Genomic DNA, 19,354 nt, shown 5'->3' with positions numbered 1-19,354 from the left:
TTAACACATACAATACATGTATAGGTAAATAAACCAACAATTTAACGTGTAAACAACTATCGATGTCGGTAGCTTTCATTTTACAAAGAAGGGAGCCATCTATGTGCGTTGAAGTGTAACTTATGCCTTGTAGTGAGTTACTGTGTACACAAGAGGGGCGTCAACCAATTAAAGTAATATACAGATGTAAGAGGATTGGAAATTATTATTACACGGTCACAATCCTATCAGATTATCAGGAACAAATATAAAGGAATGTATAAGGAATGGTTTGATGTTTTATTATTATATTAGAATAACCTAAATATCAGTTTAACCGCAACCAGATTACGTGGAACCCTCAGTATTTATTTTTTTAACTTCTTGCCTTGTTTGCAAATGTGATTTATACCTTAAAATTCCTATCTTATTCTAAGGGTATGTTCATATTAATAGAAGAGCCACTGCAACAGTCAATTGTGAACTTTGTTACACAATTTGTATGCACACACCGTTGCAGTTATATATGATACTATACTATTTAAAAAAATAATGAGTTTCTAATGAATATCAATTTATTACATGAGTGATAACTACTGATGTTGAGCTAAACGTGATATTAAATAGAGAATAATACATACTTTATCCCCATATTTCACCCTTCAATGTCAGCCATAGGCCCGAGGGCTTATTCAAGGTATAATATTGAAAATGGTATGTATTGTTATATTTTTCAATAAATAAAGGGGTTTTGCAAATGCGACACATAAGCCAACTTATAATAACTGTAATAGCCTCAAGGTCTGATACATCGTCTCAAGCCACGGGTTTTGTGTCCGTTCTATTTTCACATTCTTTGTGAAAATAGAATGGACCCAAAACCCGTGGCGTTAGACGATGGGATCTGCGGGGCTGATACGGTACCATATCGCACCCCTCTTGGAACTCCTCTGATTTTTCCAATTCAGAATTTGGTAGAAATTTAAGGCAAAAATCCATATGTCACAAAACGTCTGACGTAAATCACGCGTTATTACGTCTTCGTTGAATTTAGGCAAAACATGTTTTGCGTGATAAAACATCATATTTACATTCCAAATATTTTTTGCATGTAAAGTGTGTGAAAAGACACTGCAGTTATAAGACCGTAACACACACAGGGTACTCAAAGGTTAGAATGACTAGTTTTATTATGACGTCACAAACGTTGAACGCTGTCAAATGCAACGTCACAAGCGGGAATCAAAGTTCACGCTTGTGGCTGTTACAGTGGCTCTTCCATTGATTTGAACTTCCCCTTAGGATAAAACAGAAATATTGATGTATAATTCACATTTGCAGACAAGGCAAGAGGTTAAAAAATGTAAATATAAGCATTAAACCATTCTTTTTTTGAAAGATATAGTCTCATAACTGCAGCGGTGTGTGCATACAAATTTTCATAACGCGCTAACTTCTTGCCTTGTCTGCAAATGTGATTTATACATCAAATAATTTACTAATTAAATTTCTCAATTTACAGAAAAATAAGTGTTTGCAATGAGTAATATATTTTTTTTAATTTTTCCATTGATAAATGCAGAAAATTTAAATCGAGTCAATAGCATTGACGATGTTGCAGAACAATTCCAAGGCGTCATCCTTTGTTCTCGGTGGGAACTGAAGTCTGTGTTCTTGTATGAGGGCACTTGCAAGTTCCTGGAATTCATCTGAAACTCCATTTTCAGGTGGAGCAATGCTGAATTCCCTTTCAATATGATCAATGTTTCCAGGCAACTCCAATCGGAAATCCCTTGTTGCAAAGACCTCTGGTTGGAAATATAAGACATCAGGTTTGCCAAAAGGTCCATCCGTGTTTTTGCTTCGTCTAATTCTGTGTTCATTCCATTGCTGAATAGTATCATTAAGATCTCTGTTGATGAAGGACATAAAACAAAATCTAATGCACTCAAAATGAATGTTGTCTGAAGTGTCCAAAATTCCATGGTCTGCCATTTCTTTAAAAACATCCATCCAATATTGTCCGCACATGCTTCTGAGGTTTCTCCAAAATCTTTCTATGCGAGTGTTCCTTGTTGATGACCCATATATAAAACTAGATAACCCTTGGAATGGATCCCTATGGTACCAGCGAAGCGCATACTGGATGTCCCTAACAATTGCGTTTTCTGTTCCCCTGTCTCCATAAATGATAGATGGCACTCCATTTATTTCTCTTACATATTTCAAATAAAAATGTGCTATATATTCCGGTTTTTTGTTTGAACTACATGCTCTTAGCCACAGTATGCGACGAGAGTATCCATCAATGCCTGCATGAATCGATATTCCATAGGGTTTAAGTTTGTCCCATCCATCAATATGAATTGAAAAATTAGGACCTTTACTAATGTACTGTCTACGACGAAGAACATGTCTGCTACGAGCGAGGACGCCCTCTGCATCAAGTACTACAAGAGCCAGTCTGACCGTTTCTGCTGTGGCAAGGAGACCATGATTTGTCAATAATCGTCTTTTCATATTTCTGTATCCAACGTTACCTCCACTGCCATTTAGCTCCAAAATAATTGCTCTGACTATGTCTTCTAATAATGACTCATTGTTTCGTCTCTGTATATTCATCCTTCTTAGTACTATGATGACATGCAAGGAATCCAATGATTTCATTCACAGAATATCCAGCATGATAGTAAAGGGCAATGAGATCATCCCTTGTCACCATCTGATGCAGTTGCACGTTTTGGATCAAGGTTCCAATGTAATTTTCTCCCATTGCCTTGACTTTTATCTGCATGAAATATAACAAATTATTTTATATTAAATTAAAAATTAATATATTATTTACATTCAGTGTCTACATGTATATCCCTTATGTTTATATTCAAAATCTGCGACGTTTTAATGTTCATTAACACAACTTTGACAAACCTTGGCCATGAAAGTTAGACGGGCCCACTTTTGATCTCAGTCACACTTATATAGTTGAGGAGACTGAGATTAAAAGCGAGCTCGTCCAGCTTTTATAGCCCCACGGCCTTAACACGGCGTATGAGCAAATCCAATCGCCATGGAATCATTACATATTTTTTTGAAAGATATAGTCCCATAACTCCAAAGGTGTGTGCATACTAATTTAGTAACGCACGTTATATAACATTATTTCTTTGTATTTAAATAATTTAAATGCTAGTAAATATAATCTAAAGAATAGTATTTGTAATAAACTCATATCACATAACAGACCAAACGACGACTATTGCTGTCATATACTTTGACCAGCATGATTTCTCTACAAGGAAGTGAAATTAACTATAAAATTCTGAAAATTATGATTTAAATTCAATAGTGATTTTTTTCACAGATTAATTTCAGGTTATAAATCTTACAGTAAAATACCTTCCACCCAACCCACTTCTATGAAATCTTTGGCAAGAATTTCACTTTAATCCAAGTTAAGGCAATTGTTTAATCCCGTGGGTCTTGTTAGAGGTCAATTGGGGGGGGGGGGGGGGAATAGAAAGAATAAATAAATTTACGTACCTTGTGATAGAGAACTTCCCGTTCCTCAGAAATTTAATACGAAAATGACCGAGACACCCGTAAAACGTCACTATTATATATCATGACTGCAATATCTGAAATGTCAGTTTTTGTCAATGTAACAATTTTATTCATGATGCAAGATATTGATCTCGTCGAGTCAAGATAGCTATCTCAACAAAACAAGATAGCTTATCTTGACCGAACAATATAAAAAGTCAGTTTTTGACGACAAACCAGAAAGTTATCATGACTTGACGAGATAGTTATCATGACTTGACAAGATATGCTATGTTGACAAAAAATTATGTGGATGGCATAAATATGGTGGCATAAATATGGTGGCATATTTATGCCATCTACATAATTCTAATCTACATAGCATATCATGTCAAGTCGAGATAACTATCTCATCAAGTCAAGATAACTTTCTTGTTTCTCAACAAACTCCGACTTCTATTTTGTCCAGTCAACATAAGCTACTTCATTTTGTTGCGATAACTATCTTGATAAGATGAGATTATTTATCTTGTATCTTGACTAAAATTTGTTGCATTTGCAATTAAATGCTGCCACCCACAAAACGAGATAGTACATGTATAACAATCGTATAATCGTATTTTGAAACTCAATACCCGATCCCCTTACGTTTATAGAAAGGCACGTAATCAAAATGAAATATACCTAATGGCCCGTCAATTAGTGTCTCATTAATTATCGTTTGTTATTTTATCCCCAGGTGCAAATTCATATCTAAATCTGTGTTTAACATGAATATATAAATACATTGTATGCTGACTCATAGAGCTTTAAACACCTTGGATAAAAAACGGATGACGCAAGGTTGATATTGAACTACATGTAAATTCAATTAAATCGTACGATTAAAGATTAAAATAATAAGCAATATAAAAAAACAACAATTTATTATGTTTTAATTAGGAATGAAAACAAACAAAGATTACTGGTATTAAGATCAAATAGAATTCTCCAAAATAGAACCAAAAGTAAAAAAGGATTTATTTTAATTATTAGCATAACACTTTCAATCGCATAGAGTTTAGTGTATTTAAGACAATACAAATTTATAGATATGATATAATGACGCTAAAAACAGTGTGTTTTAAAAGGCAAAATGAAAATCAACATATTTATGTTTTTTGAGGACGGCCTTATAATTTTCATTAATTATCTTCTATGCAGATCAAAGGAATCCTGGGTAATGAGTTCCAAACTTCTATTATCAAATATATGTTTATAACTTATTTTGTTTTGTGAACGGCTGTCATTGCAAATGACACGAATTTTAGATAAATTATCGAGATAGCTATTCCAACAAGGAGTCAGTCTTGATCGGGAAACTAGAAAGTTGTCTCGACTTGACGAGAAAGTTATCTTGACTTTACGTGATATGCCATGCTGACAAAAAATTATGTGGATGGCAGAACTATGCCACCATAAATTTCCAATAAAAAATTTACACGTAATTGAATTATCGTTTTTGAGTTTATTGCTAGCGCTCTCAAGCGCTAGCAACTACGTTAATCTTTTTCACTGGAATACGCGTGCTTGACTCCATAGTGGGGGTTTCTGGGAATACTGTACTACTGTAGATATAAACTGTACCATTTGAATTTTACGGAAGCCTGTTAGTGCCACATAAGATATATAAAAAGAAAAATATATATATAAGGAAACCTCATTGTATATATAAAAACACACACATATATATATAAGATGATTAAAAATAAGCAGCTTTATATATTAAGGAATTGCCAATATATATAAAGAATTGTGTATATATATAAAGCTAGGTCGTGTATATATAAACAGTACTTTGATATATAAAAGCAACAGTGATAAATATATAAAGCGAAAATTTTCCACTGAGTGACCTTCACTGAGTTCAGCCCAGCATCTGCATGATAAACCCCACCTACGGAGGAGAGGATCAACAACACTATGCTCCCGAGGCAGGCAGTTTAAGATTCAATAGCCACTTAATTTCAAAGAATGTTTTTGAGAAGCTGTTAGAAAATGAACAAACAAATTCGTGTCAACGCGAGATTCATGGATATTCATTTTTGGATGTTTTTGATGTGCAACAGAGACTGATAAGTTGAATCAAAATTATTGCTCATACATGCATATTAACTTCTCTCTCTATTAATATAAATGTGAGTTGCGTTATCTTGATACACATTTCATGTCGTCAAACTAAATAAACTAATACTAAGTACAATTTTGCTTTGTTTCTTATAATGCTATCAAATAAGTGACAATATAATTTATTAAGTTAAAGATAACTGGATACATCGTAAAATATCTTCATTTCAAGCCAAATCCGGTTTACCCCCCCCCCCCCCCCCTTTATCGATCAAATTCGCCGTCACAATATGAAATACCTTCCGACGCCCCTGTATCAATGCTTTATACAAACTCCTTGAGGCTGGGTTTTATTTGGGCAAGGGGGGGGGGGGGGGCAGTTTAATCTCATTATTGTTGTGTTTAGAATGGTTAATATGGGTATTTTTAATGATAATGTCAAAATTTGAAAGTACAAAAACTGAGTTACAAGCAAGATAGATTTTGAAATTCTTCAAAGCTCAAGTCTTGTTATATAGTTTACATATTTGTTTGTATTGGTCAGTTTCAATCAAATGTTGGTTCTTCTGTTGATAATGTTATAAATTTATGAACATTAAATTAGTTTATATTGTGTTTGCCTCGAGCCATTCTGTCAAAAGAAATGATAATTCCTTATTTAATTATTTGTAAAATAATATAGAATATAAAATTTTCATGTTCATCGAAGTGGAATGAAGTAAAATTAATGTTCTGGGCAACTGTTCTGCAAATTTGGTAGAAAGTATTATTTAATGTAGAACCTTAAAAGAAGGTATTGAAAAAATATATCATCGTTTATTTACAACAGTAAACACAAGTAACAGAAAAGAAAACTTGACAGAAAAAAGATCTTAAATTTGAAAATTTAGGTAGGGGTGCTGGATGCCATCCCTTTAAATCTGCCACTGACTTTTCCCAAATCCCTGGGGAATCATGTAATGTAACATTAATTAGATGGTTCAAACTAATCATCGGGAGCATAATATTGCTGACCCTCTCCTCCGTAGGCGGGGTTTATCATGCACACGCTGGGCTGAACTCAGTGAAGGTCACTCAGTGGAAAATTTTCGCTTTATATATTTATCACTGTTGCTTTTATATATCAAAGTACTGTTTATATATACACGACCTAGCTTTATATATATACACAATTCTTTGTATATATTGGCAATTCCTCTATATATAAAGCTGCTTATTTTTTAATTATATATTCGAGTTCATCTTATATATATGTGTGTGTTTTTATATATACAATGAGGTTTTCTTATATAGACTTTTCTTTTTATATATCTTATGTGGCACTAACAGGCTTCTGTAGAATTTCGTTTTTTTGTGTTTTATTGTAAAAGTAGCGGGTCATATAATGCAAAGTTATTTTAAATATTTTAATAAATAGCTAGCTTTATCTTATTATAAATTCCTTCCAAGTTCGTAAACAACCTCGGATATGTTTACCGAGCTTGCCGAAAAGGCCGGAGAAGATACGATTGCTACAAAACAGTACCGATGATTCTTGAAAAGTTTCACTTCGAAAGTGAAATTACAGTAGATACAAAATGATTAAGGCACAGTCAATGAGCTATGCCATTTCCGATGTGAAGCCCATTGTAGATTCACAATTCTAAATTGAGACCCCACTCCAGCTAATGTACGTAACACAATTCAAGTACACCAGTACAGTGCCTTCCTATTGTTAATTAGTCGATTAAAAATTTTAAACCAATGTTTTAGAAATCTCCTTTTGTGTTTGATGATGGCTACAGCGCTAGCTCACCAATCTTTTTAAAAGATACTAGACTTTGACCCGTGCGTGCATGGGTGACATATTGCATATGATATCGGGCTTTTACTAAATAGATACACCGTATTGTTGACATTTACATAACGAAGCTGTAAGCCTACAATAATGCTATTAATTTCACTGCACTCTGCTTAGTTAGAATAATCTATGTCTCGGGACAGGCCATCGCCACAGTAAAAATGCCATCCATATACCCGTAATGTAGCAGAAAACTGCAGAATCGCTCTGAAACGATTTAGGAGAAAATTAATGAAGCTGTATTGTAAATAACAGTCAAATTGTTCAGAACAAACCATTTTGAGGCTGTAAATACCTTTCATCTAAAAATTTAATTCAAATTTTTTAAGAATTCAACACTTTTTCATGTTTTTTACTCGCTTCGAATTTACACGCCATGTTGGCATTCGGAACTCTCTGGATTTTTCATATTAAATGCACTTTTAAATGAGTTAGAGTTATCTTCCGTATTTCCTTTGATGAACAGAATATATGACAAATTTTCAATGAAAAGAAAGTGAGCGCTCAAGATTGTAAGTTTGCAGGAATCCTCGACACGAATCAATTGGGATTTAAATGTCTATAACCTCAAAAGGCTATGTACAGGTTTCAACAAAAATATATTATGTTGAGAGTCGAAGTACATGGCTATTCCGGTTATTAAAAACTCACAAAGCTTTCAAAAAATGGCAATGAGAGGTAAACCGATAACTAGTTGGAAATGTTAATGAAAACATTATTTAATGAAGTTATATTGTGTTATCCTAAAAAATTAGTAATAAGAAAAGAATTTTTTTATAGTGTTCATACAGCAGATCTAGAAATCAATAAAAACAAATTAAAATATACCGGTATATTATAATTCAACATCATGTTATAATAACATACATTTAAAACAAAAAAGTTTAATTTTTTTTAAAAAGACCACCAGTTGGATTTGAACCCAAAACACTGAATGTATGTATTCACTAAATCCAGGACGAAACCACTGAGCCACGGAGACTTGTCAATATATGCTCTATAAAGTACTGTTTGAAACACCACTGTCATATCAATGGACTTTGTTTTTTATCCTTCAAAAAATAATTTGAAAAGTACATAATTAGTCATCTCTGGGTGATCTCTCCATCTTTTTTTAAAATGCGACATTTTAAATGTTGAAATATGTTACCTTTACACGTTTCAAATTTGTGGAGAGAAGACCCAGAGACAACAAAATCATTTAAAAACAGTTGTAAATAAGTAGGATTTTGCATGAATTGCATCGTGTTGCTATATTTAGACCCATATTATAATAAAACCTTTTGCATTTCAAATATTTTTCCATTCATTCCACATCCAACAGAAACCAAATAACGGTTATAATTCGAAAAATATTCAAAATTAATTGATGAAATTTTCACTCTCCTTGTGCGCCCAGATTCCTGCCGAATCTACATCTTAAGCGCCCATATTCTTTACACGTATTTGTAATATCGTTCAAATTCTGAGTTTATCCATGCAAATGTAATCTCCAAGTACCAATGTTGGTTAAAATATATAAAACAAAAGACAATACTCTTCCGATTTCTCGGTATTAAAGCCAAAAAATTCGAGTCTCTTATTTTAACATAGTAGTAAAGAAGCTTGTTAATGCAAATGTGATAATGTGGAAACATAACTAAAGCTTCCCGTGATTAAGCATGAATATGTAATGCGCATGCGCAAGATTGTAATATCCAAAAAAGCTAGATGATTTCTAAAATTTTTGGAGGAATTTTCGTCGATTATTAATTAGCAAAGCTTGATTGAGAAAAAAAATAAAAACAAATTGGTAATCGTCAAGTACCAATGATGTTTAAAATGTATATAGCAAAAGACAATACTCTTCCGATGTCTCGGTATTAAAGCCCAAAAATTCGAGTCTATTATTTTAATATAGTAGTATAGATGAGATTGAAAGGATAATCTTTTTTATTTATTCTATTAGAAATTCTTTATCTTTTTTACTCTTTAAAAATGCAACTTCAAATCTTAAATATTTAATGAAATTTAATTTAGTTATAAAAACATAGCATTCTCCTAGTGGTATTTGTTGTTCCATGCATGAGAAAAACAATATTATACGCCCAAGCTCCTTAATAATCTGTGAAAACATTTGATTCGAAACAAAATCCTAACACTTTTTCTACTTGTTTGTGTCATTTCATTTTGTCTACAATTCACTTTACGACCCTCATTAACAATATGAAAATTCAAATAGTGTCGCTTGTTAAATGATGACTATAACATTGATGCCAAGAATACAGGTATCTAAATCGACAGTATTGTAAAATGTGTCATTATGAACGAGGGATAAAATAATCATTCTTTGAGTAACATGAGGTGATCATTATGGTCGAAGCGTGGTCAAATCCAAAACGACCAAATCTTCGGTTTTTTGACGATTCCTTGTTCCCTATTAACATGTATTTATATAATTTTCAGTAATTGTATCAAATTTTTTTGGTATAAAATTTTTAACAATTTCAAGTCCAAGTCAGTTTCCTTTGGTCGTGGTAGTTTTAGTTTATTTCTAGGTCAACATATCTTGCTCAAAATGGAAGTATACATAACAATTCATAATACAAAATAATGAAGTAATGGACTTAAAGTAAAAGCTCTTTTTAAAAATTTCTTTATTGAAAACTTTTACCAAATTATACACTCCGAATTTTTAACGTTGTCTTTTCAAAGATAAGAACAATAAGTAAGAAAAAGTAAACATAAATATCTTCTGTTGGGTTACATTACACAAGAAATGGAAAGAAGTGCGTTTTTTTAAATGGAAATGTTAACAAATGGTATCTACACCGCATATTGACTTAAAAAAAATATTTTAAAAAACAAAACGTATGTTTTGATAAAATAAAAATTAACTCTTACGTGGGATGTTGTGTCAATAATCAAAATCACTTCATTAAGTATAAATTATAACTAACGTTAATTTTAGCAAATGTAACAGACGTTTCACTAGTACCCGCCTCAATATTGGGCCGTGGATGTAAAATCAATGGCTATTTTATCTATCCAAGAGACAAGACATGATACTTTCTCATTTTCGTGTAAATTACAAAAAAATGTGTATTATAATTTCTTTTATTTGATTTGAAAATATATTTTTTGTACAAAAATACAATTTGGATTGGACACAAGTTCCATATCTTAGACCACCCTCTCCCAAAATCATTTCTTTTATTCGTAACAGAAAACTTAACTGTTAATAATATACAACTGTCTAACAGCGTCCATAGTTCCATTATGCAATCGAACCAAGTAACTTTAAGCCGTAATCATTATAACGTTTTTGTCATTTTGTTAACGTATTCAAATTAACTTTGCATCTGTAAAAAAAAATCACAGAAATAGCCTTCTTTCATCATATTTTTCTTCAATATTCAACATATATCGAATACAAGTATGTATTGTTAACAAATGTCCTTTAAGTTCCCTTTTTTATAAAGCAAAATAGTATTTATAAATGGTCAAATACTTGAATTGTGATTAATTTTTTGTATCAAGTAATACTATTAATAGTATACCACAAAGTAAGGAAATGTACTGTAACAATGTTGTTCAATTATAATTAAAAATAGTATCTGAAGTGTATAAAAATTGGACCTTAAATGAACGAATATGTTTTGAAATTCCAAACAAAAAATAAAATACAATTTAATATTTCATACAACCAAAAAGATGTTTGCTGCAGGTGTTTGCTGCAATGGTTATTGAATCTTTCTATATAATTTTTGACAATCCTAAATCATATAGGGACCACTTTATCCGGTTAAAATCCCTGAGCCCATTCCTTGAGCAGTTTGTCCTGATGCCACCTGAGATAAAATGTACGCGGCAACTCCACCCACAGCAATAGCCCCGATAGCGTTTGTAACTCCACTGCTAGTGCCAGTTGTTGCGTCTTGAGCTGAAAAAAGAATATTTCTTTTAAAATCTCCATTAATATAATGTACTGAAGCTTGGAAGTTTGAGATCATTTAAAGTTCCGCTACTTTTTATATGTCTTACAAGTAAAATGTGCTGTTACGAAGATTTTTTTTTAACAAAGTTCTTTTATTTAAAGGTTTGTTTCATGTTTCATATAATTTTTTAAAAATAATCCATTTTTCTCTTTCATTAACAATAAAAGATCCATCACCACCACTCCCACTTCTAAAAATAATAATCATTCTAGTATATCTCCTTTAAATCATGTAGGACTGGAATCAATACTTATTTTAACCCAAATCTTATGGAATATTCTTTTGTTGGTAGTTGGAATTAAAAAAATATATTTATTTGTATATTGTTATGAAAACATTACTGGTGCCATACTTTTGTTTGCAATTATGCACTGTTGAGAAAAATGCCATATTCAAGACAAAATAGCTATAGTAACAAGCATAAAGGCCGCTTAACTGTGTTCAAAATGACATTTATAACAAAAAATGTACATATATACATCTACCAGTATATGATATACTAGCTTATTAATCGTTTACCAACACATTACCTAAGAAAACAAATAACATGGCACAACATTAACCGTCAACAACAAAGAGGATGGGTGGATAAGGCTTGTAAAATGTCTATATAAGGACAGTCAAGATTATGTACAACAAGAAACAACAAATCTGATAATTTTTCAAAAAAATCAATCTAAACAATATATATTTATGAAAAAAACCCATCAATTTTAACCCGTAAATATGTTCAATACTTGAAATATGTGTTGAATTAAACTGGCATGATGATGTGCGTATCAAAACCTCCAAATGGTGTCATTTTTATTTAGAACTTCAATGTCTTTTATGTCATGGAGTGGGTTGTGCTCCATATTTTTTCTTTATTTTAATAAGGTCTATTGGAGAAAAGCCGATGCCAATCTACAACCCACTATACGTTGAAAATATTATATTATCTTATCCCCCATCTTTTTTTTCAGCATTGTAAATCACGTCCGACAATAAGAAGTAGATATGTTTTGAGCTTATATCGTTGTCATGTCCTTTGAAGGTCCTATATTAATTTGCAGGGAATTATTGACACAGGACATTTCATATTGCATGCCGAATTCGATTAAGCAAAAAAAAAAAAAAAAAAAAATAGAGAAGAGCACACATCCAGACGCAAGTGACAGTTTGGTATGAACGTAGATTTGGTTCATTTTGAACATTTTTGTATATGTAAGTACACAAAAGATATTGCAAATGTATAACAACTTAGAAAAGCTTTACCATTCTCTTTATATACTTACAAATGTGCAATTCATGTCACTTAATGATGAACTGGGATAAAATGCAATGGAGCAAACCGTTTTTATATCTCGTAATAACAAGGAAAGATTGAGTTATTACGAGTCGATTTTCTCGTTATTACGAGAAAAGATCTCGTTATTACGAGTTAATCATCTCGTTATTATGAGAAAAGATCTCGTTATTACGACTTTATTATCTCGTAATTACGAGAAAAGATCTGGTTATTACGAGAAAAGATCTCGTTTTAACGAGAAAAGATTTCGTTATTACGAGAAAAGATCTCATTATTACGAGTTTTAAAATCATCTCGTAATAACGAGATCTTTTCTCGTTATTATGAATCTTTTCTCGTAATAACGAGATAACTTACTCGTTATTACGAAAGCTTTTCTCGTAATTACGAGATCAAAATATATTTGTATGTGGCCCTATTCGTGCTTCGTATACATGTAATATTCAATCATTCGTGAAATATATTAGCTGGACTACTATTTCGATAAATCCTAACACCTACCTTCCAATAAACATGAGAAAAAAAACTATACAAGGAAATCTTACTAGCACATTGCGGTCCGCTGTATCCATAGTAGCAGACACACACGCTATCGTAAGTTACGCCTGTGACGGCTCCTGTGATCGTCAAATGGTCTATGAGACAGAAGCCATTGGCGGCAGCTGTACACACAGTGGTGGCTCCAGGACCGGCACCTACGGCAGGAATGGTGCATGTCCCTCCACCCAGTGCAGCTTGGGCTTTATGAATCCCTGAAGATAATGTTAATAAAAAGAAACTCGGTAAATGAATGTTTTAAAAATGTCAATAAATTGTCACAAGATTTACAAAGGAAATGTTACATATTAATCTAGTTTTTGTTGGACATTTTGATATATAAAAGTAAGTTGTAATTATGTAATATGAATATGAATTTTTTTAATAAAAGTTTAAATTTGAACTTCAGTATAATTTAAAACAAAACTATCCAAATATACAGTAAAAAAATAATTGGATACCTAGGACGAAACACGCCGAGCAAAGGAAAACTAAAAACTTCATCTAGAAATGAATAAAAAGATTGTTACAAATTAACACAACTAAACTGCTCTCTCTCTCTCTCTCTCTCTCTCTCTCTCTCTCTCTCTCTCCATCGAAAATGACTACAAAGGGGTGAAGGATCACTTTCTTATATAAACAATGCATTTGTGAAACCATCTAATGAGATTTAACTGTTTAAACATTGTTTAATTAATGCAATATTCCATTGATAGGGAAAAAGAAATTATGTAATTATTAAATTATATTTCCTTACTTTAACTTATTTATATATTACAGTAAGTGTCTAGAGTATAATTTTCATTTTAATTTTTTTTTCAGAAAAAAAAAATGGAAAAAATATCACGGTTATAAATATATGTAACTACACATGAAAATTAAGACAATTACGAGTTGAAATTTTATATCAAAGGTCTGAAAAAGAAGATTCTAGTAAAATATAATTCATAGAGTGATTTCTTAAAAAAATAATAATTGCAAATTGGTTAAAGATATTTTAAAAATAAATAAGCATGACCATTTATAAAATTGAAAATGATGAATAGCAAATTGATTTAGTAAGTAATTTAAGGGTCGTTAATTTTTATACAAAACATTTAACTAAAGCCATTTTTTAAAAAAAAGATATTAGCTAGTTATTGTATTTTATTTAAAAAAATCCTATATGTGAAAGAGGAAAATTGTTCCCCAAGGCGCTCACATTAAAAACATTCAAAAATTTAATTGGTCTTCCGCATTATAAACGATTGTTGTTTACCAGACGTGAACTCGTGCTACGTTTTATAACCTTACTCACTTGATAAATGAATACACTCGAATGAAAAAAGTTGTCATGTGATATATTAAAGAGCTATTATATATGGCATCGGAACTGGGTGGAGGGGAAGCCCCCCCCCCCCCCCCCTTTTTTTTTTTTGCAAAGTTAGACATAGCTTGACTCAAAATCTTATTTTTTTTTTGCTTGTCAAGATTTCTGATAAGGTCAAGCCCCCACCCCTCTCAATGAGCCTCAGACTGCAATGTATTGACAGGCATATCGCTCTTTTTTACGAAGGCCCACCCTTTATTCAAAATCAACGTTAACAAATGGCTACAAATCAAGATTATTTTCCGCTGTAATTTTTTCTTAGGAATAGCGATAATACATTTATCCCCGTAACAGTAATGTTTTTAATTGTTTTAAAGAGGTCGCCCTGTTTATCGATTGGCCTGAACCTACAGCGACCTTAGTAAAATCCCGGACTGCACGGCATAATCATGATGATGCCATACTGTAAGTCTCACAGGAGACTTTTTGGCTGTTTCTTTTAACTAACATACTTATGTACATTAACAGTAATTTAGTGAATTTTACTAATTTTTCATAATCAGTTTATTAATTAAAGAAAGATGTTAATATAAAAAATTAAATGCTTTCTTTGATGATTCATGCGGGTTATGAAGGTAGCGATCATTGCAGGAAAATTTTCCATTCAATTCACTTCACGAAATCGGCACAAATATATTTAGCATGTTTCAAGTATCCCTTCGCACGTAAACTGTTGCACAACAAGCAAATTCATCTTTGTCAGTTTGACCCGTTTGTCATGCGTCAACATTCAAACATGGCTGCCTTTTACAAAAAACTTTCGTTTTCGATATGGAATACCGAACCCGAAGTTATAAACTGATTGACCGCAATTATCTCTTTATTTTTATTTTCGTAAATTACTCAAATTTGAAACAAAATTCGCCGATAATTTTTGCAATTTATATTTTCCTTCCCGTAAGGATTATTTTTCGCAAAACTACGTTGAATTCGACTCAGTAGTTCTTGAGAAGAAGATTTTTTAAAATGCATCCCCCTTTTTCTACAGTTTCGAGGTTTTCTCCGCTTTGAAAAAAGATCGATCTTTCATTTCTGCAATTTATATTTGCCTTCCCATAAGACTGCTTTGTGCCAAATTTGGTTTAAATTGGCCCAGCGGTTTTAGAGAAGATGTTCAAAATGTAAAAAAGTTTACAGACGGACGGACGGACGGACGGACGACGGACAAAATGTGATCAGAATAGCTCATTTGAGCTTTCAGCTCAGGTGAGCTAAAAAAAAACAGTAACTAAAGATTTATTGTTATTTGGAGATGATGACATTTCATATGATGAAAATACTGTACTATTTAAATAAGTTCATAACTACATTGTAAAATATAAAAGATTTAGCTAAAATTATTAACATGTAACTATGGCAATATACATGCATCTAATACATGTACGCAAAAGTAGTATACTTATGCTGTAACTGTACTATTTAAGTTTTTTTTTATTTTGGATTTTTCTCTTTCTTTTTTCCTCAAATCGGTGTTCAAATAAAATCAAATGAAACAAGAAGAGAAACTAAAAAAAACAGAATAAAATTTTTAAAGAATTGAAAATCACCTTGATCCGGCGATCCCCCTTGACACACGAAGGCGAATAAAGACTTGAAAGATGCTGAAAATGTTTAAATACCTCTACCTAATTGACGATGTTTATTGATGCTATCAATCACCGTTACGCTGGTTATAAGTGAGAAAGAACACGGCTACATGGGAACACTATCCACGGGCGTTTTATACGGACGCCTCAGCGGAACCATACATAACAGGATGGTCGATTAATCTTGGATATACGGCAATTAATGTTCGGTTGATTTCATAATACGGAAACCAAACCTTATTGAACGCGTGATATTTCTCTTGCAATAATCATGTACAGTTCTCGATAATGGTAAACATATTGTTATATTAGTTACATAGTCATGTAGTGACCGAGTACGGGATGATACCTTTATACCTGGCCAGGCGAAGCCGAACCGGGTATGAAATTTACTAAACAGGTATTATCCCGTACCCGGTCACTACATGACTACGTAACGTTCATATCTTAACGACTGCCTTTGTGTAAATGACATTAATAAATGATTATTAGGGTCTTCCGTTTCCAACGGAAGACCCTATTGTTTTTGTTTGGTTTCTTTTTCTCTATTTTTCACTATTATTATTAGGTCTTTACACCACAGTGTAAAGGCCTATTGATATTGTTCTGTTTCTTTTTATTTTTATTTTTCTTCCGTAAAGCAAAATGAATTTTTGTTTCGCGACTTATCGAAACGCTTTCATTCACGTCTTACTGCTTTCGGAAAATGATGTGGGCATTTGACCCTGCGTCTTGAAAACACCTCGCGTTTCGTTTCTATTGACGCGCGCACGTAAAAGTTTGTTATCGCTACTCCTCGGAAGCCGCTACACGCGCAAGTTGGAAACCTTCGCGGATGATGTCGGTCTGAAGAGAAGTCTCAGATGTCCAAAAGACGAAAGGTTTCGCAGTCTCCGCTTAGAATTACTGTCGACCGCAATTTTTATTTTTAGCCAATTATTTAAATCAAAGTACTGAAGAACTGACGGGAGTTGATTTTGTCGATGTTTGTTTATCTTAAAATCAATGACATGTTATTTTGCATGACAAGTACATGTAGTTTCTAATTTGTATTTGAATTAAGCACATTTTTATAATATGAATTCTTAGACTTTTTCGACAAGAATGTCGAGAAACCTCCATATGAACCATGTTAAACAATATTTAGAGTAAAATTAATTCAATCAAACTATGTATCAGTAATACAAAATATTTCTCTAAAACTGTATGGATCCAAGCAATATTGAACTCTAGTCTCGTTCAACCAAACGCTCGGCTGACACCGTAAATCTCCGACAAGCACTTACGGAGACAGCCGAGCGTCGAGTTGAACGAGACTTTATTGAACTCGGGCGTAGGAATACATACGACTCGAAAAATATTTAAATTGTTCGTACCATTAAAAATCAGACTATTTTCAAAGTATCTATAAATAAGTTTCCTTGAAAAACAATGCTTTAGCATACATTACATCGAATTCATCAATCATTTTCAAGAACTAAGTCTTGTCAACAGCGATGGTTTGTGCTGAGGTCCAAACACTGTTTCACTTTCGGTTTGTCTGAGTAACTGCATAGGAGAGTTGATTAAAATCAATTCCCAAAAATGAAAACGACTGATCGTAGGGACACGAAACCACTTGCGATGGCTTCGAGGACCATTTTGGCTGCAGCAAAGGTCAAGGTCAAAGGTCAACTAGGATCGCTAAAGTGTCATATTGCAGAAGTGTGTGACCTTCAGGCGCTGACCTATCCCATTAAAGTTGACCTTTGACCTTGACCCCTGGCAATAAAGAACCATTCGACACGAATTCAAAGATTTTACCTTGCGCGACTAGTCCATAAACCCCCTTTTTCACTTTTTGGGGTAACGGATGACCATGACCTTCGACGTTAAAAAAAATTGTGCCAAAATGTTTGGTTTAACATGCATACTCAGATTGTAATAAGTGTATGCAACATATATATCAGATTCAGTTATATGAACAATTTGCCCCCCCCCCCCCCTCCCCCCTTCTTTTATACAAGGATTGAATTCTTATATGAACATGACCCTCGATATTTGAACTTGAAATTAAATATTCCTTTTTAAAATAAAACCTAAAAAAGTGTTACAACCGTTTGTCAGATTTTTTTAAAAGGTGAAACACTGCCTGCCATTTGACTCCAGACCGCGTTTTAGACTACGCCTCCAAATAAAAATTCCAGCTCCAGTAAAACTCTGTAGAACTTGGCGAAAATTCATGGGACTGTTCCTCATACCTGAATCTAATTGCCTGCCAAATTTCAAACAAAATGAACCCTATTGAAGAAAGTTATCCACCTCAGCGGCATCGAACCATCATCCCGAGAAACGAAATTTCAACGCTTCGATATTTGTGTCTTGTAAATTCATGCTAAAATTTCACTGAAAATCTGTGTTTACATTTCTATCAGCAACTGTGACGACTTGTGTTGAAGTTCTACGAAAGATAACTCTTCCTTCCCAGACCCCGATTTTATATGAATTAAGTTTACCTGTTTACATTTTCTCTAAGTTTGTTCATTTCCCGACTTGGCTGAAATACATGACTGACCTTAATTCAGTTCCGATTTTCCGTACTTGTAATCCACGAATGCATGACAGTTAATAGATTTCTAAGCACGTGCATTTCAAATCACAAGGAGAATTCGCATCAGCTGAGCCGACGTGACGTTCCCACACCTTCAAATACCCGCCGGCGACCAGAGTTTGACCTGGCCTGTTGATTTCTTAGTCAACGCTATCCGGCCACATTTTTTACAAGCGGCACTGATTTTTATTAATAAACTGATGAACAAATACTGCCCTCCCAACCAATCGCTATAGCGTTGGGTATCAATTTTAGATGGACAGAAGAATGCTTAATCTCTTCTTTCTATCATCATCCAAATTAACTACACAACTCAACAAAATTTACCTTCTATCTACTAACTAGCGAAATAGCCTAGTGGCAACGCTCTTGCATTTAAAGCTTAGGGTTCTCAGATCGATATCTGAAGGCGGAACCGGTTTTTTTTTTTTTGGTCGTAAATTGATTTTTCTCTAATTACTCAATAATTTTTAACATTTTCGGGAGTTTTTTTTAATCATTATAAAAGGTGGAAAGGCCTCTAATTGTTCCGTGAACAATTA

At 32.9% G+C, this 19,354-nt stretch overlaps 1 protein-coding gene and 1 pseudogene across 1 annotated transcript; both read right to left on the bottom strand.

The window, feature by feature from the left end:
- Positions 1-1,526: 1,526 nt before the first annotated feature.
- On the bottom strand, positions 1,527-2,757 carry LOC128179471 (uncharacterized; annotated as a pseudogene).
- Positions 2,758-10,084: 7,327 nt separating this feature from the next.
- On the bottom strand, positions 10,085-16,298 carry LOC128179476 (uncharacterized). The gene is made up of 4 exons (XM_052846910.1): positions 16,184-16,298; positions 13,729-13,771; positions 13,276-13,482; positions 10,085-11,387 (listed from the first exon to the last, which is right to left on the bottom strand). The coding sequence occupies exons 2-4, from the start codon at positions 13,769-13,771 to the stop codon at positions 11,242-11,244; spliced, it is 396 nt and encodes a 131-aa protein (XP_052702870.1). The 5' UTR covers positions 16,184-16,298; the 3' UTR covers positions 10,085-11,241.
- Positions 16,299-19,354: the final 3,056 nt, after the last annotated feature.

Source organism: Crassostrea angulata, chromosome 4, assembly GCF_025612915.1.
Source record: "Crassostrea angulata isolate pt1a10 chromosome 4, ASM2561291v2, whole genome shotgun sequence".
Classification (NCBI taxonomy): domain Eukaryota; kingdom Metazoa; phylum Mollusca; class Bivalvia; order Ostreida; family Ostreidae; genus Magallana; species Magallana angulata.
This window is presented reverse-complemented; position numbering and strand designations above follow the sequence as displayed.